This window comes from Ammospiza nelsoni, chromosome 10 (assembly GCF_027579445.1).
Source record: "Ammospiza nelsoni isolate bAmmNel1 chromosome 10, bAmmNel1.pri, whole genome shotgun sequence".
Taxonomy (NCBI): Eukaryota; Metazoa; Chordata; class Aves; order Passeriformes; family Passerellidae; genus Ammospiza; species Ammospiza nelsoni.
Window position 1 is genome coordinate 19,854,311 of NC_080642.1, and position 26,788 is coordinate 19,881,098.

Below are 26,788 nucleotides of genomic sequence, written 5' to 3' on the forward strand. Positions count from 1 at the left end.
GATGTGGTAAGGCTGAGGATTAATTGGGATCAGCTATATGTAGCTGTGTAGTTGAGCTGCATTTTCAGTGTCTTCATTGTTAGAAAGGGGAGTGAAAAGAAGATTTAAAAAAAAATTATTTTTCTTCTGGAGCTCCTCTATTGTCTTGTTTTGATGACATCTGTTACCCTGATGGCAGTACTACACTTCTGTTACCCAAGGATAAACCTTTTCAAACTGCTTCTGTGCTGAAACTTGAGGATTTTGTGAGAATATTCATGTTCTCTTTTCCAGATGATCTCATTCTTGCTTCTTGCCACCAGAAAATCATCTTTGTGTGCATTTCATCAGCTACATACAAGCCAGCAGTTCACTAACTGATGTATGTGATTATTTTTATTTTTGCTGTCTTTTAGCAAGAGCACAGAGGATGCATGGATTGTGTTTGTGCAAGTGCTGTGTGGCTGAGGAAATGTCTGGGGCTCTTTCAGCAGCAGGGAGAGGATTGTGGTGGCTTTTCATTTCCCTGGGAGCTGCTTTACAGCTTTGGGCTGCTGCCATGGATCTGTGCAGATGATTTTTTTCCCCCTTCTTTATGAGACAACTACTTAAAGCCTCATCCAGGAGTAATCCTTTTTGTTGGGCTGAATCAACAGCAGGGGTAGGAGCCCAGTTTGGATCTGCAGCCATGTGGCTCTCCAGGGCTTATAAAGAAGAGAGGGAATGACTTTTTACAGGGGGAAGTAGTGATAGGGCAAGGGGGAGTGGTTTTTAACTAATGGAAGAGAGATTAAGATTAGGTTAGGAATAAATCCTTCCCTGTGAGGGTGCTGAGGCCCTGGCACAGGGTGCCCAGAGAAGCTGTGTCTGCCCCTGCATCCCTGGAAGTGTCCAAGGCCAGGCTGGATGGGGCTTGGAGCAACCTGGGATAGTGGGAGATGTCTCTGCCTGTGGCAGGGGGAGGAAGAGAATGGGCTTTAAGATTCCTTCCAACCCAAACCATTTTATGTTGCCTGCAGGTGCTTCGTGGTACTTTCTGCTGCTCCCTGGTGTCCCTGCCCACCTGCTTTGGCTGCCCTGCAGGCTATGCTTTGGGACATGGTGGTTGTGTTGTGGTTGCAAGTAGTAAAAGACAAATAGGTTTCATGTCCTTGAGCCCATATTGCCTGTGAAGCTTTGGCTGTGACTTGGTGAAAGAGGGAAAAGATAAGAACAGCTTTTGAATGATTCTGCATTATCTTCTTGTAGAAATTATTGCTTGAGTGTCCTTCCTGACACCCAAATGGTCAAAAAGAGGGGTGTGCCTGTCCTTTCCTGCTGGACACAGGCTGGGCAGAGCCTTGGTCAGCTGGGAGCTGCCACAGGCTCTGTGCTGGTTGACCAAGTGATGCCAATCACTGCTTGGTGAGGAGTCATTCCTGTTGGGAATATTTGCTTTTGTATTGTTCAGTGCCAGCTGATTATCTGGGGTTTAAGTACTTGGGGTTTGACCCATAAAATCCCTCCTTCCTATGTTTTTCCAGTTGTTTACCCTGATTTCTAAAGGCTGTTGGGGAGTGCTTTCAGGGAGACACACTCAGTTCTTTAATTTGCATCTGCCAGTTATTTAATTTGGATTGTGGGGACTCCAGCACTTTAAAGCAAGACTTGTTTGTGTTTCCTAGAGACTCGTTAGACTTGCCAGCCATTTCCTTTTTATTAAGAAACTGTCTCCAGGAGCTGCTTTCACCTTCCCTTTCACAATTTGTGTGTTTACCATCATTGTGAGAGTTTTAGAGTTTTTGTGTCTACCTGGAGAGCAAGGTGCCTGTCAGAGGGGGTCTGTGTAAACCAGAGATGCTTCTTGTCACAGTGCCAGCGCTGGGGAGCAGCCAGTGCTGGGAAAGGCTTCCTCCAAAGAGATTGGTTCAATGGCTCAGGCTGCTCCTGCGTTTCTTCCCCATGGGAAATAGATTCTCATCATTCTACTCAAATGGTTCTTAATCACCTCAGAAACACAAGTTCTCGTGCAATTCCTGCTACTATTACATTGTAATTTATTTAGGGGAAGTATCCCACTGGTTTCTTAAGGCCCAGAAGAGTCTGACTACTGCACTGTGTGTTACCTGTGGTTTGGCTCTTTGTTCTTCTTGATATTCCCCAAGACGTGGGATATTTCACTGTCACTACACTGAAACCTCTTTCCTGAATTGTGCCCCTGACAGTCAGGATGCAGATGGGATATGGGAGAGCATCTGTGTTCCGAAATAAACACGAGATGACTTTGCAGAAAGAACCACATGAACTTTTGCTTACTTTGTTTACAGCCTCTCTCAGCCTTTGCCATTGTAGAGGGAATATTAGAGGAAGGTAATATTACCTGATAGGGAATACTGAGAGCAAACTAGGGTTCCAAGGGGATACAGTTATCCATTAGTGCTCACAAACTCTAAATGCCTCATGGAAATGTGTGTCAGTGTTCTGTCTGTGTCAGAAAGACAGACTTCCCACAGGTAAGGATGGAAAGAGACTCTGGACAATGGGGAATGGCTTCCCACTGCCAGAGGACAGGGATAGAAAGAAAGATAGAAGAAAATAAAGAAAGAAAAGAAAGGAAGGAAGGAAGTGGTGGAAGGAAGGAAGGAAGTGGCGGAAGGAAGGATGGATGGATGGATGGATGGATGGATGGATGGATGGATGGATGGATGGATGGATGGATGGATTTCTCACTTGGGAGAAATTCTTCCCTGTGAGGGTGTGGAGCCCTGGCACAGGTTGCCCAGAGCAGCTGTGGCTGCCCCTGGATCCCTGGGAGTGTTCAAGGCCAGGTTGGACAGGGCTTGGAGCAACCTGGGATAGTGGAAGGTGTCCCTGCCTGTGGCAGGGGTTGGGACTGGATGGGCTTTTAGATCCCTTCCCCCCAGTCCGTTCCACGATTCTGTGAAAGAAACAGCTATTTTAGTACGACAGAATAGTTGCCCATATAAAAATGCTGTTCATCAACATGCACAAAAATCACCTCTATTTGCCACCTCCTTTTAGAAGTGATACATGTGTGAATTAAATAGAAATACAGATCTTCTTGATTTAATAATGAATTAATGAATTTTATTAATGATCTAATTATTTTCTTTATTTAAAATCTTTTAGTGTTTAAATGTCCAAAGATTTAAATGCCAGTTTATGTTCAGAGCTGCAAACAGATCCATGAGTATGGAAAATAGCCTTGTGTCTGGGAAGGAACATGTGCTGGGGGTTGAACTCTGCCCTGCCGGGGGGGAGGGAATTTCTGCTGGAAATGAGCAATGTTTTTGTTTTTAGTTCAGTGAGCAGGAGGAGTGCTGGGGTCTGGCTCTGGGGGAGAGCAGCTTTTCCATGGCCGTGCCTGGGGAGCACTCACTCAACAGGAGGCAGCAGCCCCTGCCTGTCTGCCCCAGCAATGATCCCAGGGAAAGATTTGAACTGGGAACAGCCCACAGACAGCTGGGATATACAAGTTTCCCTTCAGTGATAACAGTATCTAGAATGGACACTTTGGCATAATCCCATCTGCAGCCCTGGGAGCATCCCAAAGGCTCAGAGTCTGGATGAGACAGCTTTTGTAGTCATCTGAAACAGAGATCTGTACAGGTGTGACTTCCTTTTATTTCAGAAATCAATGAGTTACTTGTTGGGTTTGCTGCTAAATTATTTATTCTCCAAATGTAGATCTTTATTGAATTACAGTAAATAAACAGTTGCCTGCCTTTTATCCTGCTGTTTGTGAGATTTAAAGTAATTTCAAGGTGACTGACAGGGAACAGGGCTTTCTGTTCTGATGGGTGCAGCTCTATTGAAGCAGTTTATACAGTGCCACTGGACCTCTGCAGCACTGTCCCTACAAATGTGTGTGGGTACCGAAGAGGAGGAATTGGCTAAGGTTGTTTTGCCTGTTTGACACTGATATACACGATGTTGTTGTGGGAAGGGCCTATTTCTGTGCCTGCTGCTGGTGCTTGATATGCTTTGTGTTGGCTATCTTGGTGGCTGCTGCCCTGTGTTTTACAGCCTGCCACCTCTGACTTTCATTTCCTATTTTTATTTATTTCAGGGAATGAAAAAGACCCTCAATATTTTTATATCACTTGTGAATATTAAGTGTTTCTTCTAATCTGTGCTTTTCAATGGAGTCACTCACTTTGTTCAGTGTTGGGGTAGAGGATCTCCTCCCAAAATTGCCAGTCCAGGGTCCCTGGTATGGTAAATTGCTGCCTGCCAAGCTGGAGTGGCTCACACAAGTGGTTAGCAGGGTGGTGAAAAAGCTGGAAGGATGGGAGTGAGCAGGCTGGAGGTGGCTAACAGGGTTGTTGGGGCTGAGCACATGCAGTGTGAGCCAGAAGATGTCACCTACTCCCTCCAGAAGAGCCCACGGTGTGGTGCAGGAGGTGGCAGGTGCTGCCCTGGTGTGCTCTGACAGTTTCCATGTTCTTGACCTTTTCCATTCCCGTTGTTTCCCAGACACGTGGGAGGTGCCCTTTGAGGAGATCTCGGAGCTGCAGTGGCTGGGCAGCGGGGCTCAGGGCGCCGTGTTCCTGGGCAAGTTCCGCGCAGAGGAGGTGGCCATCAAGAAAGTGAGGGACCAGAACGAGACGGACATCAAGCACCTGCGGAAGCTCAAGCACCCCAACATCATCGCCTTCAAGTAGGTTGTGACGCTTGCGGTGGCCACCCTTCCTGTCCAGTTGTCTGTCTGCTGCTGCTCACTGTGTGTTGTCTTTACCAGGGGAGTTTGCACCCAGGCCCCGTGCTACTGCATCATCATGGAGTACTGTGCCCACGGGCAGCTCTACGAGGTCCTGCGGGCCGGCAGGAAGGTCACCCCACGCCTGCTGGTGGACTGGTCCACGGGGATTGCCAGCGGCATGAACTACCTGCACCTCCACAAAATCATCCATCGAGACCTCAAGTCACCAAAGTGAGTCTCAGCTGCTTAAACATCCCTTAGTTTGGGTTCTTCAAGTCACCAGAGTTAAACATCCCCCAGTTGTGGTTCTTCAGGTCATCAAAGTGAGTCTCAGCTGCTTAAACATCCCTTAGTTTGGGTTCCTCAGGTCACCAAAGTTAAACATCCCCCAGTTGTGGTTCTTCAGGTCACCAAAGTGAGTCTCAGATGCTTAAACATCCCTTGGTTGAGGCTATTTTATCCTTTTCTTGAGAAATAGTTTAATGTTTGTCCAAAAGGCTCTATTATTTTTTGCTCCATGTTGACCCAAAACCAATGAGAATGAAACTATTGCAACTTGTTGGCACTTAACAAGAGTGGAAATTTTACTGCTGTCTTCCATGATAAATAGCAATCAGGAAATATTTAATGATCTGACAATATCTAGTCTTTTTGGAAAGTGGGGTATTCCGTTGCCTCCTGACTTTTTGGTTTTCCTTCTATTCTCCTATTATTTCCCTGGTTTTCTGGAATGTGTCTTCCTCATTTCTCTGTTGCTTTCTGACTAAAATGTTCTGGCTTCCTTATATTCTTATTCCCTAGATGTTTATTACTTCTTTAGTCTGTGACAGTGCATTAAGATAATGCTTTTAGATGATTTGCAGCACAGTTTAAGGTACAGCTTTGCCTCTGGATCCTCAGTTACTTGTTAATTTACAGTTTTATTGAGATTGATTTTTGACTCGTAGCATTAAGAAATGCATTTAAGGCACAAAACACAACGACCCAAAAGAGAGTGAGAGCTTTTATTGGGGAAAATACAAAATATTTTCTTGTGTACTGCACTTGTGAGCAGTGTGGCCTCATCAACAGGCTGTGTTGATTAAGAGGGGATTTACTCCAGTGGCTGTTGTGGTGCAAGAAAAATTACAAAATAGTGACAACTTCTTTTTTTTCCCTTTTTCCAGTGTTTTGGTTACACACACAGATGCAGTAAAGATTTCAGATTTTGGTACATCTAAAGAGCTCAGTGACAAGAGTACCAAAATGTCCTTTGCGGGGACGGTGGCGTGGATGGCCCCGGAGGTGATACGGAACGAGCCTGTCTCTGAGAAAGTGGACATCTGGTGAGTCCTTTTCATGGTCAAGCACCTTCATCTTCTCTTCAGTCCCTTGGTTTCCCAGCACTTTCCATGTCCTTTCCTCATCCTGTACCTGAGCATGGTTTGCTCTGTGTTGGGCTGTTCATTTCTCCTTCTGCCTGTGCCCTGAGCTTTGGTGGGCTCTGATGGAAAGGGAATGACACAGGTTCCAGCTAAGGCTCAGTGCATTCTGTGTCTTGCAGGAAGCAAATGCAGAAATTCTTCCCTGTGTTGTTATCCAGCCCAGAGCTCTCTCCCAGTGCTGTGCTCAGGCCCCCTCAGCAGCCTCCACAGCCAGGGTGGTTTTTCCATCACTTCTGGCTCTCTTCAGGGCCACTCTGGAGCTGTGGGGAGGCCCCTGCTCTGCTCCCCACCCCTTGTGCTTCCTGCACACCAGGCTGGTTGTTGTGTGGGTACCCACAGGACTCCAGTCCAGTGAATCCAATCCCAGGTCTAAGAGGGAGGAAACCAGGACAGGTTGTAAGGGTTTTGGAGCCTATTTCCATCGATGTGGAACGTGCTCTGTGTCCAAATGAACACAAGGAACCGTTCAGTCTCTGTGCTATTAAAAATGCTTGAGAGGGCTCGGCCTTAGAGTTCCTTTGGGAAGCCTCTCCACAGGTTTCAGAGCCCTCAAGGGATTTGCATCTCTGTTTCTGTCTCATTATTTCTACATATTAAATGTCAGCAGCCAGGACAAATGCCCTTCTCCCTGCTTTACAGCCAGGAGGGATTTTGCTTCCTGTGGTTTTTCAGCTTCAGTTGCTGTCCCTTCCCTGGCAGGGCAGGGGGCTGCTGGACAGAGCTATGGGTGGTCCAGGGTGCAGTGGAGTCAGGAGCTGCTGCTGAGGTTCTAGCTCAGGCTGGGCTTGACCTGAAGGGCAAGATTTCCTGCAGGGAAGGTGATGTTACCTGTGGTGTGCAGCTGCTCTTGTGCCCACGGTGTTCTGTGTGTTTATTTTGGATGTCCAGGTCACAGCACAGCCAGCTCCTCTGGGAGAACACTTGGGTTGTTCTGGAAAGAAAATACACCCAGCATTTGTCTGCTGAACCCCTCCCTTGAATCACAGGATTGTGAGGACAAGTGGTGCTGGATTTCCACCCTCAGCTTTCTGTCCTTTAGAGTGGTTTATGTTCAAGACTATTTCACTTTGCTCCTTCCCTCAGTGACATGGAGGTGTTGCTCTTTGGTGCCAGTTCCTCTGGAGTTCACAACAGTGGTGATTGCTCAGACTCTCCCTTGCCATCCATTCCTCCTTCAAGATGAATAAAAATGATGGTCATGAATGCTGCCAACAAATGAGAACAGTTCCTGAGCTGCTTATATGTCTGCTCTCTCTCATCTCAAACAGCATGCAGAAAAATAAATCTATAATCTTATCAGGAGTCTTGGAAATCCTTTGTCAGTTCTTAGTCATAACAAATATGAAACCAGATGAGCTTTCTCTGGTAGTTTGTCCAACCTCCCGGAGCCCTGCTTTCTTGCAGAAAAGGATTTTGAGGCCAGAATTATTCAAAATCTGCTTGTTTGTTGCTTTTTTTTTTTTTTTTTTACACAATTTGAAACCAATGGGCTTTGAAAGTGCACTGTTTTTCACATGAAGTTATTTCCTGACTGATGGTTGTTCAGACCTGGTAGTTTGTCCTTTAGAAGTTTTTCTGTACTTAATAAAAGCACTGGATATTGGTACAAGTCAGAAACAACATTCTCACCTTTCACCTGGCTGTGGTCTGCAGCTTGGCAGGGTTGGTGTCCCACAGAGGAGTGGGACACAGTGAGGTGGCACATCTGGCTTGGAAATAGGGATGATGGTGCCTCAGCTGTGTCACAGCCCAGTTGTTGATGTGCAGTGACAGTGGTGGTGGTTCTCAGCAGCATTTTGTTTATCTCTGTATTGACTGGTTTGGTGTTTCTTTGGCGTTTTATTGGGTGATGATTGTATACAAAACAAATATTTGCTGTTAAAAATTAAGGTTTTGGTTCTTTCTGGTAACTTCACTAAGGAAGAGAAGCAAAGTGAGCTTTCATGTTTCAGTTCTTGTGGGAGATTCTTTCCCTGAGTTCTCTTAAGTTTTTTTTTTTTTGCTTTATCCCTCCTTTCTTCAGAACAAAAGGGATATCAAATGAGACCTCATGTGCTTTTGGTACTGAAAGTTATACAAGTAGCATTTGTTTCCTAATTTCTGTGTTGCAGTAGTTGTAGTGCTGAATCTCAGACCTTGAAACTTTTACCTGGGTCTACAGGTAGCAGCAGAGGGAGCCTTTGGTTAGGGAAAAGAAAACAAAACCAGTTAAATGAAATGTAAAAAAGCCACAAAACCTTTGTTGTGTTGTCTCTGTAAGACACTTGTCAGTCTGTGCAGTAGTCAATCATCTGTTCTTAACAGCAAGAACAGTCCAAAGTCTATCTGAGAGTAGACTTTGGAGTCTTTTCATTTAAGAGGAACAAGACTTAATCTGTACAGAAAATGTGCTTTCAGGGTCTTTAAAATCTCACAAAGAAGCAGGAAAGGATGGGTGGAAACCAGTGTGCTTTTGTGCTGGAGCAGAGGAGTTACCTGGTGTGCTAAAGGCCACTGTTGCACCGTCTTGCAGTTTTGGACCAGACATCCCTATTTCCCTGTTTTGCCCCCATACTGTGTTTTTTTTCAAGCTCCAGATGTTTCTGTTAACAGCTTCTGTGCGAACTCAATTTATGCTGGTTTATTTCTTCCTCAGGTCATTTGGGGTGGTTTTGTGGGAGCTGCTCACAGGAGAGATTCCCTACAAGGACGTGGACTCTTCAGCCATCATTTGGGGAGTGGGCAGTAACAGCCTCCACCTTCCTGTCCCTTCCACCTGCCCAGATGGCTTCAAAATCCTCATGAAGCAAACCTGGTAAGAGCCTGAACCCCACACAACACAGACCTCCCAGCAAAACCCATGAAAGTCAGGGTGGGAACATGGAGCCCAGAGCAGAGGGCTCTGAGATATTCTTACACTTGTCCTGAGAGCAGTAAGTTTTAACATTCTGGATTCTGCTTCCTTGTGGCAGCAGGACATCTTCAGGAGCCTTCCCAGAAGGTGTTGCTTTGTTGTAGAAAGTGGGGGATAAAAGGTGGCTCTGTGGGAAGACAAAAGGAGCTGGAAGGAAAGTAGGGGTAAAATTCCTTGAGGTCACATCCAGAGTGAAGGGAACTGATTTTTTCACTCAGAAAACCCCTTGTGAGCAATTGGATTTTGGACTGGACAAAGAGAAATAAAAGCTTTTTGTCTGGAGCACAGATTTTCCAGGTTCAGATATGGAAAATGCTTTCAGTTTCCTCCATGTACCAGATTAGAGCTGAAATACTTTGTCCTGGGTTTCACACTGAGGCTTTGTCATTACATCTTGACTCAGTGTAAAGGGTCTTCCAGCATTTTCCCACTCCATAGGTTTTACCAGCCCTCCTCTCCGTGCCACAAAGGGGACAACAGGCCAGAGCACGTGTGCATCTCTCCCAGTGGCTGTTTGCCCTGAGCTGCAGCAGTGGGGCTGTGGCAGCTTGTGCAGCTCGGTACTACAGAGAGCCTACAAACACTTGTATCCCCACCTAGTGGAAGGAGGTGGTTGGTGGGCAGGGGAGGCTTGAGAAGCTGCTCTTGCCCTGTGCAAGGTGGATTTGGTCCTGAAACTCAAGTGATGGTGCTTTTTCTCAAAAAATCCAAACATTTTTGTACTTTTCTGTGATCTTTCACTTTGTAGTCTCATTTTCTGGTCTTAAACACTTGCACCTCGTTTGTTTCTTCAGAATGGTTCATCACAAACCACCTCTAGCACAATGAAATTGTATTCAGCAAAAGAGAAAACCAGAAAAGCTCCTTTGCTCTAACCTGTCAGCTGCTTGGGTCAGAGAATAGGATCTAGTGAGACTCTTTCAGAAGGGCAGGAGAGGCTGGCAGTGCCCATCCCTCACCCCAGAAGGGCAGGAGAGGCTGGCAGTGCCCATCCCTCCCCCAGAAGGGCAGGAGGGGCTGGCAGTGCCCATCCCTCACCCCAGAAGGGCAGGAGGGGCTGGCAGTGCCCATCCCTCCCCCCAGAAGGGCAGGAGGGGCTGGCAGTGCCCATCCTCACCTCACCCTGGCTGTTTCTGTTTTGTCTCAGGCAGAGCAAGCCCCGGAACCGTCCGTCCTTCCGGCAGACACTGATGCACCTGGATATCGCCTCTGCTGATGTGCTGGCTACTCCTCAGGAAACCTACTTCAAATCCCAGGTAACTGGGGAAGGCTGTAGCCTGTGAGTGCTGGAATTAGCTCCAAGGATCTGATTCTGGAGGATGCACTGAGTAGAGAAAGTCTGGATCCATGATTTCAGTTTGATTCTTGGGGAGGAGCAACCTGATGGGCATTTAGAAATCTTGTACCCAAACTTTCCCAAGCTGAGACTTCTGTTGCAGGAACCAGAGCTTCAAGGGGCAAATAGACTATCACTATAGACAGGCATCATCATGGAGCTTTCAAAATCATGAACCTTTCTACTTTTTTTCACCGCCAAAAGTAAAGAAAATGTTCTCTTAGGACAAAAAGAACTCTAGGAATTAAAAAAAATATTTCTTAGAAAATGCAGATATGTTGTAAATTCTATGTTTGAAGCACAAAATTGTAAATACCATTTGAAAATGCTGGCACTAAATGCGCTGTGGTGTTGTTACCCAAAATAATTCAGCTAACAAAAATACATTCTCAACCCAAAGCTGTAATTTTCTGCAGACACAAACAACATCGCCCAAGAGTTTTTTGTGGTGCACCTACAGATCCCAATTCTTTGTAAATAGCTAAAAGTAAATTGCTTTCCTAGGCTGAATGGAGAGAAGAAGTGAAGAAACATTTTGAGAAAATTAAAAGTGAAGGAACTTGTATCCACCGGCTGGATGAAGAATTGATTCGCCGTCGGAGAGAAGAGCTGAGGTCTGTTCAGTCTTTTGTGTATACAGTCTTTTGCTTTTCCTATCCAGCCTTCCCTTCCCAGCTAAATGAGCCCTCAGCTTGTTCTCACAGGGCCTCCTGCTCCAGCCCTGACTCTTTTTATTCTTCTCTTGTACTGAGGTTCCCAAAACAGGCCCCAGTATTCCTGGTGGTATAAATTTGGGCAGCCTAAATTCCTTGTGAACCTGGAAACCAAAATTGCCATGGGCCTGGCCTAGGCCATGAGCATAGCTCAGCTGATGGGAGCTGGAGAGTAGCAGTGGGAGCTGTCACTGCTCTTGGGCAGTCTCAACAGTTTGCTCCATAGAGGGTGGCAAAGGCTTGTGTGTTTCCCAGGGAATATTTCTGCCTGAGAATTGGTGTTTGTGATAACAGCACTGAAACAGAGACATCCATCTCAGTGGGAAATCCATCCTGAGGTTGGCTATGAGCTTTCTCTACCCTGATACTTTCTTTGGGTTAGTTATTACAGAGAAATGAACATACTTCATATAAACAACCCACTGAAATGCATTTTGATTATACCAGCTTAAAAATGAAAGCAGAGGGTTTATTTAAAGAAGGGAAATTGTATCCTGTGATACAATTTTGCAAATACAATAGACAGAGAAACATAAAACTCTAAGAAGCAGTTCTGTGTCAAACCTGAGGAGCCAAAGGGGCCTTTGGTCAGGGAATTTGATGCAGTGGTTGTTCAGTGTTCCCTGTCCCCAGGGAGCTTTGGGTGGCCACATCTTTCAGCTGTACTGGAGCTCTGTGGACACCCTGCTGTTAATGAAATGCAGACACATGACTCCTTTCCTGTTTCTGTAGAGGCTGGTTTAGCCCCTTCTCTGTGCAAACAAGCTGATCAGGGCTTGGCCAGAGGGCTCCTGAGTGTGTGTGTGATGCATTTGCAGCTCTTCTAGGGAGAAGTGTTGCCACACTTTCAAGGCTGTTAAACACTTTCTAAACCATACCATGATTTATTGCTGTGTCAGGCTCTTAATCAGTCATCATTCACTGTTAGCTGTATCTGGAATTCAGTGTGGTACAGCTGGCAAATTTGCCTTTTAAAAGGCCTTTTCCTAAAGCACCTGTACTTTTCCTCATTCTCTTCTCTTGGTCCATGGAAGTCAGGCTGGACTAAAGCCTTTTGTGCCTTTCAGACATGCGTTGGATATCCGTGAGCACTATGAGAGGAAGCTGGAGCGGGCCAATAACCTGTACATGGAGCTCAGTGCTATCATGCTGCAGCTGGAGGTGCGGGAGAAGGAGCTCATCAAGTACGTGTCTGGGATGGTGATGTGATCAGTCTGCACACAGCAGAGCACAAACAGCACTTCATTTCTAAACTGGATAGTGGCACTTGTAGGTTTAGTGTCTCCTGACTAACTACAAAGGTTAGGGAATTGCTGGTGAGCAAGGAGAGGTCCCTTTGGAGTGAATTCCTGCAGACCACTCTCAGTGGTTAGACTTGGAGAAAGGCACTTTCCCATTTGGGGCTGGCATCCTTTGGCCCATGCATGAGGGGAATGGCAGTGCTGCTCCTGGACTGTGTGCCAGGGCCTTGTGCCTGCTGTCTGATTTAGAAGGAATTTAGAAGGAGTTTAGAAGTGTCTGTGTGCTTTCCCAGCAGAGCAATCGGGCATGCAGCATGTTCCCTGCAGTCAGTTCCTGTCCAGGGGGAGCAGCAGGTGGGGAGAGACACAACTGATGTGGTTTTGTTTTCTTTGTTTCCCTGATGTTTCAGGAGGGAGCAAGCAGTGGAAAAGAAGTACCCTGGGACTTACAAACGCCACCCAGTCAGACCAATCATCCACCCCAATACAGTGGAGAAGTTAATGAAGAGGAAAGGGGTCTCCCATAAACCAGGCAGCCAGACCAAACGGTGAGAAGTAACAACCCAGTCCTGTGGCAGAGCCAGTGGTAGATCCCCACTGGGCAGTTCCTTCCCTTTGAGGCTGATGAAATGCAGGGTGGGACAAAGGGGTTTCACACTTGAGCCTGGTCTGATCCTCAGATCCATAATTGTTTAATGATCTTAAGGTGAAAGGGATGAATCCTGCCATCCCTGCCACCTGGGCAGCTCTCTGGAACCATGGAATCACAGGATGTGTTGGTTGAATGAATTGTTAATTAATTAATTGAATTAATTAATTAATTAATTCAATTTAATTAATTAAAAAATCGATGTGATTTTTGAGCAGATGATGATGCTTGGACAGGAGCTATCTCTTGTGTTTTCTCAAATTCCTAACTCTCCAAGATCATCCTTGACTTGGATGGAAATAAGCAGGGCAAGGGATTGTGGAAATCAGTCAGGCCTCAGGAAGGATGGATTCATTGTTGAGGAATTAATTTGGGATTTGCGATTTGGGAATTCATGCTGTCCTTTCAGTTATTTCTCTTCTACATGACTTTTAGATAGGGAGATTATTTTTTTCTGCAAGAGTTGTCTTAGTCTTTACTTTTTAGGGATTTCCAGGAGTTAGTCCTGATTACAAGTGAATAATCACTTCTGAATTAATGTCCCCACATGGCTCTTAGATGAGCAGCCTGATCAACACCATTGTACATGCACAGAGTGAGAGCCATGCTCTACCCCAAGGTCCTGAGAGGGAGCTATTTTGGGAGAGAACATCAAAATAAGAGCGGAAAAGGAGAGTGTGACAGCTATTGGAAAAACAGCAAGACAAGAGTGTAGAGCAGGATGGGCTGAATGGAGAGGATGTTGAGTGGAGAGGATCACAGGGACCAAAATGCAGGAGTCAAGCAGCTGAAGGGGAGGGCAGCCTGTAGATTTTAGGAAGCAGAGAGTGCTTTTGGCTCCAGCTGCCTCTTCTTCCTGGCTCTGGGCCGGTGTCACTTCTTTGTTTGTGGCTTGACATGTAACTTCTTCTCCTTGTCTCCCAGGCCAGATCTACTGAAGTCAGAGGGCATACCCAGCACAGAAGCAGCATCCAATGGCTCCCCAGTCTCAGGAAGTCCCAAGATGTCAACGCTGAGTGGCAAAAGCCGGTACCGCAGCAAGCCCCGGCACCGCCGGGGGAACAGCAAAGGCAGCTACAATGAATTTGCAGGGATCTTGAAAAACCAGCCAGCGCAGGATGACGCCCCCCAGCCCGGCCCTCCCCACGCCCCCACGGCACCGCAGCCGCCCGGGCACAGTCCCCACGGGCAGCACTCGCGGCTGCACGCCCACGGGCAGGACATCGCCACCTGCGCCAACAACCTGCGCTACTTCGGCCCCGCGGCCGCGCTGCGCAGCCCCCTCAGCAACCACGCGCAGCGCCGCGTCTCGGGCTCCAGCCCCGACCTCATCTCCACCGCCATGGAGGCCGACTGCCGCCGCGGCCTGGACAGCAGGGACAGCACGGCCGAGCGCTGGGAGTGCTGCCAGGCGGATCCCTACGACCCCTGCCTGCAGTGCAGGGATGAGGACAGTGGCCAGGCGCAGATGGCGTCTGTGGAACCGGGCGGGAGCCGCCCCCAGTCCCCCGCGTCCCTCTACGACAGCGCGCAGTTCATGGAGAAGCTGGAGGAGCAGGGCACGGCGGTGTCTGCCCTGGGCACTCCCCAGCACTTGGCTTCCTCAGGGCTGCCCTGCAAAGCGAGATCCCTCCAAAAGGTGAGGACAGAGCACTGGGGCTTGAAGATGTGGTTTTGGTAGGGCCTGGTTCTGTTACGTGCGCTTTCGCCAATTGGTTTGAGTTGCAGCTTGTTCTACTCAGTTTTTGATGTTGAAGCAGTCTCAAAAAGCTTTCAAGCCTTTCTCCAAATGAAGGGACAAATGCATTCTTTAAATTGTTCTGTAATATCACATGTGAGTTTGTTTGAGAATCTGTGGTGCTGCTGTGTCTCAAGGCAAAGATTCAACATTTGCCATGGTCTTGAGGACATCCCTGTTGCTGCACCTGCCAGAAATTGTCCCCCTACACCAGAAGTTACAGTTCTCCTGTATTTTGTGAAGATTTTGCAAGAGTAAAAAGGACATTATGACACAGTTGTACAGAAGCAGCTCTTTGGTCCTCCTGCTTCCATCCAAGTGGTGAAAGAAGTAAGAACCAGTTTGAGTCCAAAGAGCAGGAAACTGAGCCTGGCTGGAAAAGTCAAGAAAAATAATGTAATTACTAGATCAAGAGTGTGGTTTGGCCTCAGCATAATGGGACTAGGATCTTGTAAGACAAGGGGATGGGATGAGATAAAGGCTTAATCTGAATGAGGGGCTGACAGGCTGGATAGGATAGAAGGAGGCTGTAAAAAAACAACAGTGTGGGGGTAGATTTGGATGGGAGAAGGAGAATAAAAGGCTCTGTGCTCACTGAGGTATGAAACAAATCCCAGGTTCTCCTAGTTGGAGAAACCCATTGGCAAAGGTTGTGTCATCCTCCATCCTGCTCTGTTGATGGGCTAGAAGAGGGTAAAGCCAAGAGTGCCCAATCAGCTCCCTAATCTGTGAGTTTCCATGTGATACTCGTTATTTGATTTGCTTCAGTGAGAATCTGGAATGCTCTGTACTCCATACCTGCTGAAATACTTCAGTATATTTCCCAGTCAGTCACTCCAGATTTGGGAATGGCAGCCTTGAGACTGTCTGAAACAACCTCCTGGTTGGCAATGTCTGAGTCAGTGTTGCTGACACACAGGCTGTTTTCTGGTCTAGATTCTTGCAGCCTGTAGATTTTTTGCACTGTTTTGCAGTGACTTTGCCCTGAAGGACCAAGGGGTCAGCTATGTTTGAACTTCCCCAAATGTGACACCCTTTTTGTCCTTGTTTTCTGCCAGAGTGGGGATGAATCGTCAGAAGAGGAGGAGGGTGAAGTTGACAGCGAAGTGGAGTTTCCTCGTAGACAAAGGTAAAAGGTGAATTCACTCTAATCTCTCTTTGGTGGGACAAAACTGAGGAGAACTCTCAAAGCACCTGCACACCAGCACTGAAACTGGTGAAGGTGCTGGCAGAAGAGCAGAATCCCATTCAGTGTGTCTCATCCACCCTCAGCTGATCTCTCATGTCCACTCACTGTTCCAGCCCATTGAGATGTTCTCTCTGGCCCAGCTTTCCTGCTGGCTTTCCTGCAGGCTGTTTGCAGCACAACTCGATCACACTTGATAATGTTATTCTGCCTCTGTAAATGAGCTGCTGCATCTGTTTCACCAGGATCAGACTGAGTGGATGTGGGAACCCTTTGTGGGCTACTCCCAGTGTTGTTTATGAATTGTTGTTGCAGTGGGTCAGACTCCAGCTCGGCACCTTTGTATCTGAATTCAGATAAGATTGCAGAGCTAAATGACAATAGCAGATCAGACTTGATGGTGTTGCCTGTAAAATAAGACTTAGGGGGAGTGTTCCTACATAAGCCTTGGGACCAGCAGGGACCAGTACTGTGCTCAAGGAAGACATCATGGACTTGGTGCTGCAGCTTCATGAAAGCAGCTGCTTCAAGTGCAGGAGTGATCCAGTAGGCAAACAGGCTAAAGGTTTGATTCAGAGGAGTAGAGAAGAAAATAAAATCTTGTCTCCTGTTGCGTGCATCCACAGCACACCTGAAGCTTAAATCCTAATGCTCCCTTCATTGCCCCAGCTCAATAACCACAGTAAAGTTTGGAAAGGTACTGAGAAGTGTGACAGGAGTGGTTAGGGATTGTTTCCATCGGAGTGGAGATTAAACCCATGTGAAATGTTTCTCTAGCAAGAGGAAAGGCAACACCAGGGGTGCATGAAATTGTAATTTATGTGGAGAAAATAGACAAGGAATGATTCTTCACATTCATGTTAGGGGCAGCCAGTGAAGCAAACAGGGTAAAATGAACAAAAGGAAGCGCTTTTTCCATCCAGAACATTTTCAGATGTGCAGCTCGTTGTCAAAGTGTGCTGTGGAAATCAGAGCATGAAGAGCTGTAAATGCAGAATTTCTGGAGTATGGATCCATCAGTGACTGTTAGCATTGTCACCTGGGTTTGCGCTTCTGCTAGGAACTCAGATCTGCTGAATGGCACAGGCCAGGAAGAGATGCCAGGAGAAAGCAGGCTCTGTCTGCATACCCTGTTCTCATACTTCTCTCAGATTATTCCTTCCTGCCTGGGGTTGAAGGCAGAATGCTGGGCTGAATGAGTTATGTGACTCGTACAGTTCCTGTGGGATGCTGTTTCCTCTGTGATTTACTAACTTGGAAGATTAGGAGGACAAGTTGCCCATTCCATGTGATGCCCAGTTGTGGGTTTCCAGGCATGTTCCCTCAACTGATGTATTGTCCCATTGCTGTTGAATCCTGGCACAAGGCCATTTCTGTGGTCAAGTAACTGTGAGTTTATTTCTTGAGTGGATGGTCCTAAATCCTGCCTGGCTTTTGGGATGGCTGCCAGGTATTCCCAGGTGAGTTAGCTTGAACTCACAGAGTCACTGGATTGGAAGAGACCTTTAAGATCATCAAGTCCAACTCATGCCCTAACACCTCAATGAAACCATGGCACCCAGTGCCGCACCCAATATTTTTTAAAATCCATCCAGTGATGGTGACTCCACCACCTCCCTAGACAGACAATTCCAGTACTTTATCACGCTTTCCATTAAATACTTTTGCCTAACATCCAACCTCAATTTCCCAGTTGACCAGTATCCCCAGGTCCCTTTCTGCCTGGGCACTGTCCAGCCACACCGTCCCCAGCCTATAGCATTGCAGGGGGTTATTGCAGCCAAAATGCAGGACTGGGCACTTGGATTTATTAAACTTCATCTTACTGGACTCTGCCCATCCATCCAACCATTCCAGGTCTCCCTGCAGAGCCCTCTTACCTTCCAACAGATCCACACATGATCCCATCTTAGTGTCGTCTGCAAATTTACTGATGAAAGACTCAATACCCTCATCCATATCATCAATAAAAATACTAAACAGAACTCCACAGTATAGCCTAGCACTTTAGGAAAATGCACTGTCCAAGAAAAATATGCTCCAGGGCAGATCAGCTAACATGGATGTATCAGACAGGGTAGAACAGATGAATTTAAAGATGCAGGTCTTGAACTATATCATTCAGAAGGGGTAGAATCCTGTAGCTCCAGGATGTGGAAGGCACTCCACAAAGCCTGGTGTAGCAGAGCAGTGAACACAGCACCCAGGAAGTTCCCTGTGGCTGCTGTCCAAGGTGAGCACTGAACTTCTCCCTGTTTGCAGACCCCACCGCTGCATCAGTAGCTGCCAGTCCTACTCGACCTTCAGCTCTGAGAACTTCTCTGTGTCGGATGGAGAGGAGGGGAACACAAGCGACCACTCGAACAGCCCGGATGAGCTGGCCAACAAGCTGGAGGATGAGCTGGCTGAGAAGCTGGAGGACATGTTGTCCCAGACTCCAGAGATCCCCATTGAAATCTCCACGCAGTCGGATGGGCTTTCGGACAAAGAGTGTGCTGTGCGGAGGGTCAAGACTCAGATGTCTCTGGGCAAACTTTGTGCAGATGAACACAGCTGTGAGGTGAGTTGGTTATCCCCTCATCCTTCTACTCAGTGGAAAAAAACTGCATAAATGTTATGGAAAGGAATCCAGGGACCAGAAAGTTGGAACACTGCCTAGAAAATGCTGTGGTAGGTGTACTATGGCAAAGCAAGTGCTGCAATATCCAATCTTCCTCCTGCTTGGCAGAAGAGTGGGTGGGGGAAAGTAGCACAAACAAAGCTGAACATAATGTGCTGGTCAAGATGAGTGTGATCTTGGGAGCCCATCAGATTTGCAGTTGCGTTACGTGGGATAAAAATACATAATGAAATGGAGTGGATATAAACTGCCTCAGACGTATCCATTGGCAGCCTTGCTGACAAAGCTGGGATGACTTTCTTCCTTTCTCTGTCTTTCAAGTGTTTGGGGGGGTAGTGCAGAGCCTGCTGCATGATCTCCTCATAACCCTGTGTTTGGGAGTGCTGTGACCAGGTATTTCTGTGCTGTCCCCTCTCTTAGGGGAGACAAGTGACCTTTGGTGGGGCAGTCGTGTGCTATGCCCTCTCAATGTGCCACTCTCCTCCTCTGCAGGTGGTGACCTTTGCCTGGCTGCTGTGGCAGACTGGGATGTGTGGGTGATGTGCAGTACAGGAATGGTGCTCAAGTCTCCCCCTTTCCTTTTGTCTTGCAGAACCCACCACAGTTTGGAGAATCAGACTGTGACTCTTCTGAAGGGGAGTGTTCTGATGCCACGGTCAGGACCAATAAGCCCTGCAGCTCTGCTACTTGGTAACACAGATCTCCCCCAAAGCTTCCTGGTACTGGCATTTTGATTTCCCTGAGATTCCACTTCATTCCCCTTCATCACACTTTACAGGAAGAGAAGATGCTTCTCCTTCCCACCCCAGGAGTGATTTGCAATAACCCGAATCTCTGGAAAATGTCCAAATGAAATTAATTCTCTTTGAGCATTTCAATCAAGAATGGCAGGGATGTATTTTATTGAATAATCTAGTTACTGTAACATGGATATTTATTTTTTTGACATTTTAACACTTTTTACTGTAAAGAGTGGATTGTATTTATAGACACACAGACTTGTTGCAAAAAAAAAAGTTCAGAAAGCAAGCACACTACAGAGAAACATCCTGGGAGTCCTGCCTGGACAGCTTTGTGTACAGACGCGGAGGATTCTCTTGCTGCTTGCACAGGGGACCAGGCCTCGTGGCCCTGAAGATTGGAGAACAGATCAAGAATACGAAACCACTCAGTCTTATCAAATGAGGAAAAGCAGAAAAAGACCTGACTGTAGGGTCACCTGTGAACAAAGTGTTTTCAGTATAACCAGCTGGGTCATTTTTAATCAGAAGGTGGACATGTTCCTGGAGAAAACTGGTACTGAGGTGCTAACAACCAGGGTCTTCTGAGTCGATACATCCCCAGGAATGTAATGATGGGTTTTATTTTAAGGATTTTTAGTTTCTTTTTTTAATCAGCATTTTGTTGTGAGATCCTGCAAATGTATTCTAACCTCATCCTCTTGAGAATTGGTATCAGAGCACTTCTTACCACTGTCCTTGCTTCACTCTGGGAGTGTCAACCTCCAGCTGAGCAGGGAAACCTCTCTCAGATGCAGTGTGCCATTTCCCAGTTTACTTCCTCCTCTTACCTCCTGTCTGTTTCAGTCAGTCAGAGAAATCAATCAACTCAGTGTTGGCCAAGCAAGGACTTGCAAAGCATGGAAAGCACATTCCGCAGAGCCCGAGCACTTCTGGGGAGGACGCTGGAGACGCCTGGAGTGGACTGGGAGAAGCAGCCTCTCACCTACAGCAGCATCGAGAACCAGCAGAGGGCTGTGTGTTGAGGGGGAAGACTGGGAATCGTGGCCTGGCTGAGAGCATCAGCCCTGCCCTGTCTCCTTATTCACTGTACATTCTTGGAAGCATTAGCAGCTGCCTGCCCTTCATGGCAGGCCTTGTGCAGGGAATCCTGACATGGCTGTGGCACTGCTGCGTCTCGGGTGTGCCCCGAGGCCTCTGTTTCTCCTCCAAGCTGAAACTCTGCAGGTGCAAGTGAGGATAGTACTGGTATGTGACAGGCCGAAGCATTGGCAGATGAGAAAAATTTGTTTTCTGATAGAACTCATAGTGCCTTCCCTTCAAACACTACTCTTCTAAAACAATATTGAAAGAGAACAAAACGATAGAGCACGTTCCCCTCCCCTTCCTTAGTTGATGTCCCCCTGCAAGAGCTCTCCCTCTGCCCTTCCCAGTGTGCTGGCACAGCCAGCCAGAGGTGAACGGCAGGAATGGACCATGGACAGGTACTTCTGTTGCTTTGTTTGTTTACATTTTATGTTAAAATATTAGTTTGAACTTAACTGTGGTAATTTATAGCCTCATGGCAAAGTGAAGGAAAATGTCTTACTTATACAGAGAGCAGTATTGTATGAGTTAAATTATCCCATATTTTAAAATTTTTGTAGCTGGACTACAGACAGATCTTAAGTTATGATGTTATTTTATTATTTATTATAATTTCTGTAGATCAGAAGGTTGGCTTCACCGCTAGCACAATTGTAATCTCTGTGTGTGATGTTACCTTCTCCCTGCTCGCCAGAGGGGTGGGAGCAGAGCTGGGCTCAGTGGCTGTCAGGAGTTGCTGCCTCGTGATTTCCAGGGATGCTGTTACTCCAGGGCAGAGAACAGAGAGGGCTGGATGCTGCAGTCAGGTTCCTCGTGGGCAGAGCTGCAGTTTGCTCCTGTTGCTGATGGTTGGCAGCCACTGAACTGTGGGAATGTGGGAAGGGTGGTCAGGGAGTGAGGGGCTTTTGAATTGATTACAAAGTGAATAACTGTGACAAGTGTTCCCTGGCCAGAGCATCCAAAACACCGTCAGGGAGGAGGGCAGTTGCCCTGGGCACTGGGTCCATGTAGTGGATCACCTGGGTAGGACCAAACAGGCTCCTGGAGAGGGAGTGACTTGCTCACCCTGCTCTGGGCAGAGGCAGAACCCTGTGAGGAGTGAAGCTCTTTCCTGGCTCCTTCTCTCTCTCTTCCCACCCTCTGTTTCTCCTCCCCCAATATTCTTTGTCTCTCAGCCAGTGGCAGGAGGAGCCGGCAGGGCCAGAGATGGCTTTGCTGTTGTGGTGTGAGAGGGGGTTTGGTGGTGCAGATGGTTACTCAGGAGGCTGGAGGCCAAGGTGTGGGAATTTAGCAGTGGAGAACTGTGTGCATGTAACACCTTGTGGTGTAAAGAGAGTTGGAGAACTGCCATCAGGTGTCCCCACCAGAGATTGCCAAGCCCTGTGCCCCTGGATAGACTGTGCTCAGACCTGGCAGGCTCTGGGAGACCCATGGGCAGCACTGGTATCCTTGGGCAGTCCCACAAACAGCCCCAAAGCAGAGCTGCCTCCAGCTGAGGCCTGTCACTGTCCCCAGGGCCTCTGGCCTGTGGTGATCCAGTCCCTGAGGGATTTGGGCACCTGTGGTCTCTTCGTAGGCTCCACCATGGTCTGAAGCTCCACTGGGCTCGCAGAGCTTTGGTGTTTGGGATTTTGAGACCCTTCTGGGCAGCTGTCCTGGATGCAGCTGATCCCTCCCCATCCTTGCCTGGGCAAGCAGAGCTGCCCCCTCCAGCCTGCCACACTTAGCCCTATTCTTACACCCCCGGGTCATTGCAGTGTTCCAGTCCAGTGTCGCTGCTCCTCCTGCTGCTCCTCCTGCTGCTCCTGCCCCTGCATCCCTCTGGGAATGCCACTAGGGCAGCCCCTTGCCCTGCCCATGGAGGTGCCACCCCAGCCTCCCCCGCACACCTCCCATGGCCTTGCTGTGTGTGGGCAGAGCTGGCTCAGCACCCCCACATTCCCGGGGTGGTTGCTGTCAGTTCTGGGGGGGTTGTGTAGGATTTTCCTTAGTGACACCTCCCTGGGATTGCACAGACAGTCCCCACACTGCTGTATGGGCACCTCTGCTGTGGTTCCTTGCACTTGCTCTCCTGGCAGGGTCTGGGTTGAGAGGTGCAGGTGAGCCTGCTTACTCCTTGTAGTAACAGCGCATTCCAGGGCCGGAGTAAACTGTGGGTTTCCTTTCCAGCATCCCGAGTACCCTGATCCCGTTCTCGTGGCTGCTGACAGCTCCTGAACACTAGCCTAGATTTTCTCCCAGAGCTGAATGTTGCCCTCCCCACTGTCGTGTTAAGTACCCATTTCATCTTGGCCCTGTCCAGTAGTGTTCATCCCCTCCTCCCTGCTCTGTGGATTCCTGAGACAAACTTGATTTTTTTTTTGTATTGACCAGTGTACAGTGATGGAAACAAGAATGACTATCAAAGCAAACAATGCATGGAATAAAAAGCCAGTGTACTTCAATGCTGCAGGCTGGTCTGGTGATCTGGGAATGGGTTCCCATGGACTTTGGGATGATGTCATGAAGCTCTGGGGTCTCCCACCTGCCCCTTTTCATACCAGGAAGGTTACTTTGTCCTCCAAGTGGATCTCCTCATGGAGAGCAAATACCTAAACCCCAAGAGCAGAGTATCATCCCAGTGGGAGGAGGGGGGTGAGGCCCTGGCACAAGTTGTTCAGAGAAGCTGAAAGTGTCCCAGGCCAGGATGGATGGGGCTTGGAGCAACCTGGGATACTGGAAGTGTCCCTGCCCATGACAGGGAGTGAAACAAGATAGGCTTTAGGATCCCTTCCAACCCAAACCAATTCTGGGATCTTAAGTTCTCCACATCTGGGAGAGGGCCCACCTCTTTATTTGGAATCCTCCTAGTTATACAGGAGCAAACGTGTGGGTTTCAAGGTGCTTTTCAAGGACAAATCTCTGCCAGTCAGGCACATCCATTCCTGTTCTTTACCCCTTTATTCTCTATGGGGAGTAGCAGCCACTGGCAGACCAGAGAAGCTGTCTCAAGTGTTTTGACGTGACTGATTCAGACAGCTCAAATCCCCAGCATTTTGCTGCAGAGTGTGCTGGTTTAACATGGGAATCAAAGAAGAATCTTCTACAGCTGCACCCTGAAACACCATTATTTTTTCAACTTGGTGCTTGTACAGCTGCACAGGAGCACATGGCTCATCATTTCAGGCCAAAAATGCTAAATCTGTCTGCAGTTGGAGGGAGCAGAGCCTGCCTGCTGCCTGCAGGGTTGTGCTTGGCCAGTGATGCACAGCTGGGTTCTGGTTTGCCTTCCTCACAGGATGCCAGTACTCCTCCTTTTATTCCCCACAGCCTCAGGCACACAGGAGACTGATTTAAATGAAACAGGCAAATTAACTGAGTGTTCACAAAACCCCTGTATATCTCTCTCCGTGCAGATACACGCACAGATAAACATTCATTAAAAATAAGAACGGACACCTCCTCTGAGATGAGAGAAGGATGATTAAAAATTGCCACTGTCCTTGGTGGCACAGAGCATGCAGAATATAACCCCTGGGAAGAGAGTCCTGCAGCTTTTACCCCAAAACTGGGGCACCTAAACCATCACAAGCTCTTTCTGCCATTTAGTGTCTGAGCTTGCTTGTCTCCATCCAGCTTCAGGTGTTTCTTGCTGTATCTCTTGATGAGGGTTCCTGGAATCAGCGCTGCCACAGCCATGGCCAGCAGCTTGAGCAGTGTGTCCCAGGAGAAGATGGCATCCAGAGAGGTGATTTGGGACAGAATGGCCCCTGTCTGCACACAGATGAAATTGTATGGTGTAAGGCCTGAAGGAATCAGAGCAGAAAAAAGCTGTTAGTTCCCCCCTAGAGAGAAAAAACACAGAACTTGAGGGTTGGAAGGACCTCTGGATCCAGTCCCCTTGCTAAGGAAGGGTTACTCAGAGCAGGTAACACAGGAATGTGTTCAGGGGAATCTGGAATGTTTCCAGAGAAGGAGACTCCACACCCTCCCTGGGCAGCTGTTCCAGTGCTCTGCCACCCTCCTCATGTTAGAAAAGTTCTTCCCCATGTTGAGGTGGAACTCAGTGTTTTAATGTACAGCCATTACACAGACACTGGGGTTTGTGCTTTAACAGAAAGAACCAGGTGTAAAGCAAAATTTGCAGCATTGGTGACACCTCCAGAATGCTCAAGGGCAGCAGAGAGGAAACAGACCAAGGGTCAGAGTCCCAGCTCTGCCCTCCCTGGCTCAGTGATACCAAGAGCAGCAGTGTCACACTGTCCCCTCAGGCTGTGTCCCCAGGCCTTACCAATGAGAACGGAGAGGAAGAACTGGGACAGGGGGATGTTTAAAATGGGAGCCGAGAGGTTCAGAAACCAGTTTGGTGTCATGGGGAACAGCCTCAGGAACAACAAGAAGAAAAATAGGCAGCTCCTGTTCTCTTCTACCTGCCAAAAGAAATGTTCCATATCATTCCTGCTCCTCCAACAGCAGTAACATTCAAATGGCCACAATACTGGAGTGAGTTTTTCTTCTAACATGCCACAGTGTGCCATCAGTTCAGAACTGAGGGAAAGCAGCAATACCGTGTCTGTATGGAGCCTAATGGTGAGCCAGCCCTCTTCAAAGAGGGGTGGAAATGAGATCTCACCAGAATGAAAGATCAGGAAGTCAAGAGCAGAACCAGCTCCAGTGTACAATACAGCATGGGATGGATGGAGGCAGTTCTGGAGCACGGAGCCTTCCCAAACCCTCCTTTTTTTTCATATCTGCTTTTGCTTAGGATCAGCCTCTCTGCCAACAGGTCTGCTCCAAGAGAGCAGCCTGCTCCTAGACTGTGCCCTCAGCAGGCCTGGTGCATCCCCTGCACACACTGGCTTTCACTGTCACCCCAAGAGCAGCCTGGCCCAGGGCCATTGCAGGTGCCAGCAGAACTGCCAGCTCTTACCTTCCCTTGCAGCAGAGCCACCTTCTCAGGGAAGAAGTGCACTATGAGCTGCTTGCCAAAAGCTGCAGAGAGCAGGTAGCAGAAAGTGGCTCCCACAGATGTGAGCACTGAGCACAGCACCAGCCCCATCCATGGTCCAAAGAGTGCTCCAGCCAGGACATTCTGTGGGGACAACATGGAGTGAGGCCTGGGGGACACGGTGTGTCACAGAACCACAGAATTGTTAGGGATGGAAAGGGCCTCTGGAAATCATCCAGTCCAAATGCCCCGCCAAGGCTGGGTCACCCAGAGCAGGTGACACAGGAACAGGTGAGTTTGGGATGTCTCCAGAAAAGACTTTGCCCTCCCTTGGACAGCTGTTCACAGTGCTCTCCCACCCTCCATGGAAAGAAGTTCTTCCTCATATTGAGGTGAAACTTCTTGTGTTTTAGTTTATGGCCATTGCTCCTTGTTCTGTTGCTGGGCACCACTGAACAGAGTCTGGCACTATCCTTTGGGGATATTTATATGCATTAATGAGATCCCCTCTCAGTATTCTCCAGACTAACCATCTCTCATCAGAGATGCTCCAGCTGCACCTCTTTGTGGCCTCTGCTGGACCCTCTTCTTGTCTTTTCCTGAGGAGCCCAGATCTGGACCTGGCACTCCAGCTGTGCCTCGCAGGGCTGAGCAGAGGGCCAGGATCACGCCCTGACCTGCTGGCAATGCTCTTCCTGGATCTCACGGACCTTCCTGGCCCTCCAGGATCCCACTGCCCTTCCTGGCCTTCAGGTGACATTATCCACCAACACTCCCCGATCCTTCCCAGCAGAGCTGCTCTCCAGCAGCTCAGCCCCGACCCGTACTGCTCCTAAGGGTTCTCCTGCCCAGCTGCGGGCCCGCTCGGTCCCTGCAGCTCCTCCTGCCCCATCCGTGGGTCCCCGGCCCCTCGCCCCGCGCCGCCCGCCCCGTACCAGGAGGCTGGAGCCGGGAATGGCGAAACTCTGCTTGTACAGGTACGCGCCGCAGAACAGGGCCAGCGCCGCGCCCCGGTGCTGTCGCTCGTAGTCCCGCAGCGCCTCGGCCAGCTCCCGCAGCTCCTCCAGGTCCGCCGGGAACCGCAGCGCCCTGCGAGGGGAGAGACGCACGGGCAGCGCCGGGGGAAGGGAGGGACGCACGGGCAGCGCCGGCCGCCCACACCCACCTGCGCGTCTGCCCCGCGCTCAGCCGCACCGACAGCAGCCACAGCGCGGCCGTGGCGGTCACGAAGACGAGCAGGAGCCCAGCCGGGCGCCGCCACATCCCGGGTCGGGGCCGCCGCTGCCAGCACCGCCGGACGGAGCCGAGCCGAGCCGAGCCGAGCGAACCCGGCCCCTCCCGGCCCGGCCGTGCCGCCCTCAGCGCCCCGAGCGGGTGCGCAGGCGCGGGGCGGGGCCTCCCTAAGGGGCGGGGCCGGGGCAGTGATGGTGGGCGTGGGCGTGAGGGGGCTGCGGGGCGTTAGTGGGCTTGCTGCGCTCGCTGCACCTGCTGCTTATGAGGGCTCTAAGCTGCGGACACACGCTTTAAATTCTCGTTTGAAACCCTCACTTTAAG

At 48.8% G+C, this 26,788-nt stretch overlaps 2 protein-coding genes across 3 annotated transcripts in view; one reads left to right on the top strand and one right to left on the bottom strand.

The window, feature by feature from the left end:
* The window catches only part of MAP3K13 (mitogen-activated protein kinase kinase kinase 13), a 76,118-nt gene extending 53,367 nt beyond the window's left edge, over nt 1-22,751 (top strand). For both annotated transcript variants that reach the window (XM_059479129.1, XM_059479130.1), the window contains 12 exons: nt 4,456-4,639; nt 4,721-4,912; nt 5,848-6,006; nt 8,741-8,899; nt 10,146-10,254; nt 10,839-10,948; nt 12,115-12,231; nt 12,699-12,836; nt 13,862-14,576; nt 15,734-15,804; nt 18,124-18,421; nt 19,074-22,751. In XM_059479129.1, coding sequence (XP_059335112.1) covers nt 4,456-4,639; nt 4,721-4,912; nt 5,848-6,006; nt 8,741-8,899; nt 10,146-10,254; nt 10,839-10,948; nt 12,115-12,231; nt 12,699-12,836; nt 13,862-14,576; nt 15,734-15,804; nt 18,124-18,421; nt 19,074-19,175 — 2,354 coding nt within the window. In that variant the 3' untranslated portion in view covers nt 19,176-22,751. The remainder of the gene's footprint in view (nt 1-4,455; nt 4,640-4,720; nt 4,913-5,847; nt 6,007-8,740; nt 8,900-10,145; nt 10,255-10,838; nt 10,949-12,114; nt 12,232-12,698; nt 12,837-13,861; nt 14,577-15,733; nt 15,805-18,123; nt 18,422-19,073) is intronic.
* Nucleotides 22,722-26,617, bottom strand: TMEM41A (transmembrane protein 41A). Its single transcript, XM_059479131.1, has 5 exons — nt 26,400-26,617; nt 26,170-26,323; nt 25,217-25,378; nt 24,578-24,716; nt 22,722-24,092 (listed from the first exon to the last, which is right to left on the bottom strand). Exons 1-5 carry the CDS (start codon nt 26,495-26,497, stop codon nt 23,872-23,874), a joined length of 774 nt encoding a protein of 257 aa, XP_059335114.1. The 5' UTR covers nt 26,498-26,617; the 3' UTR covers nt 22,722-23,871.
* Nucleotides 26,618-26,788: the final 171 nt, after the last annotated feature.

Coding starts and splice junctions, on each gene's coding strand:
- TMEM41A (XM_059479131.1), bottom strand. CDS start 26,497: ATGTGGCGGCGCCCGGCTGGGCTCCTGCTCGTCTTCGTGACCGCCACG. Junction 25,379..26,169: donor TTCCCGGCTCCAGCCTCCTG/GTACGGGGCGGG, acceptor TTGTCCCCACAG/AATGTCCTGGCTGGAGCACT. Junction 24,093..24,577: donor CTTCCTCTCCGTTCTCATTG/GTAAGGCCTGGG, acceptor TGATTCCTTCAG/GCCTTACACCATACAATTTC.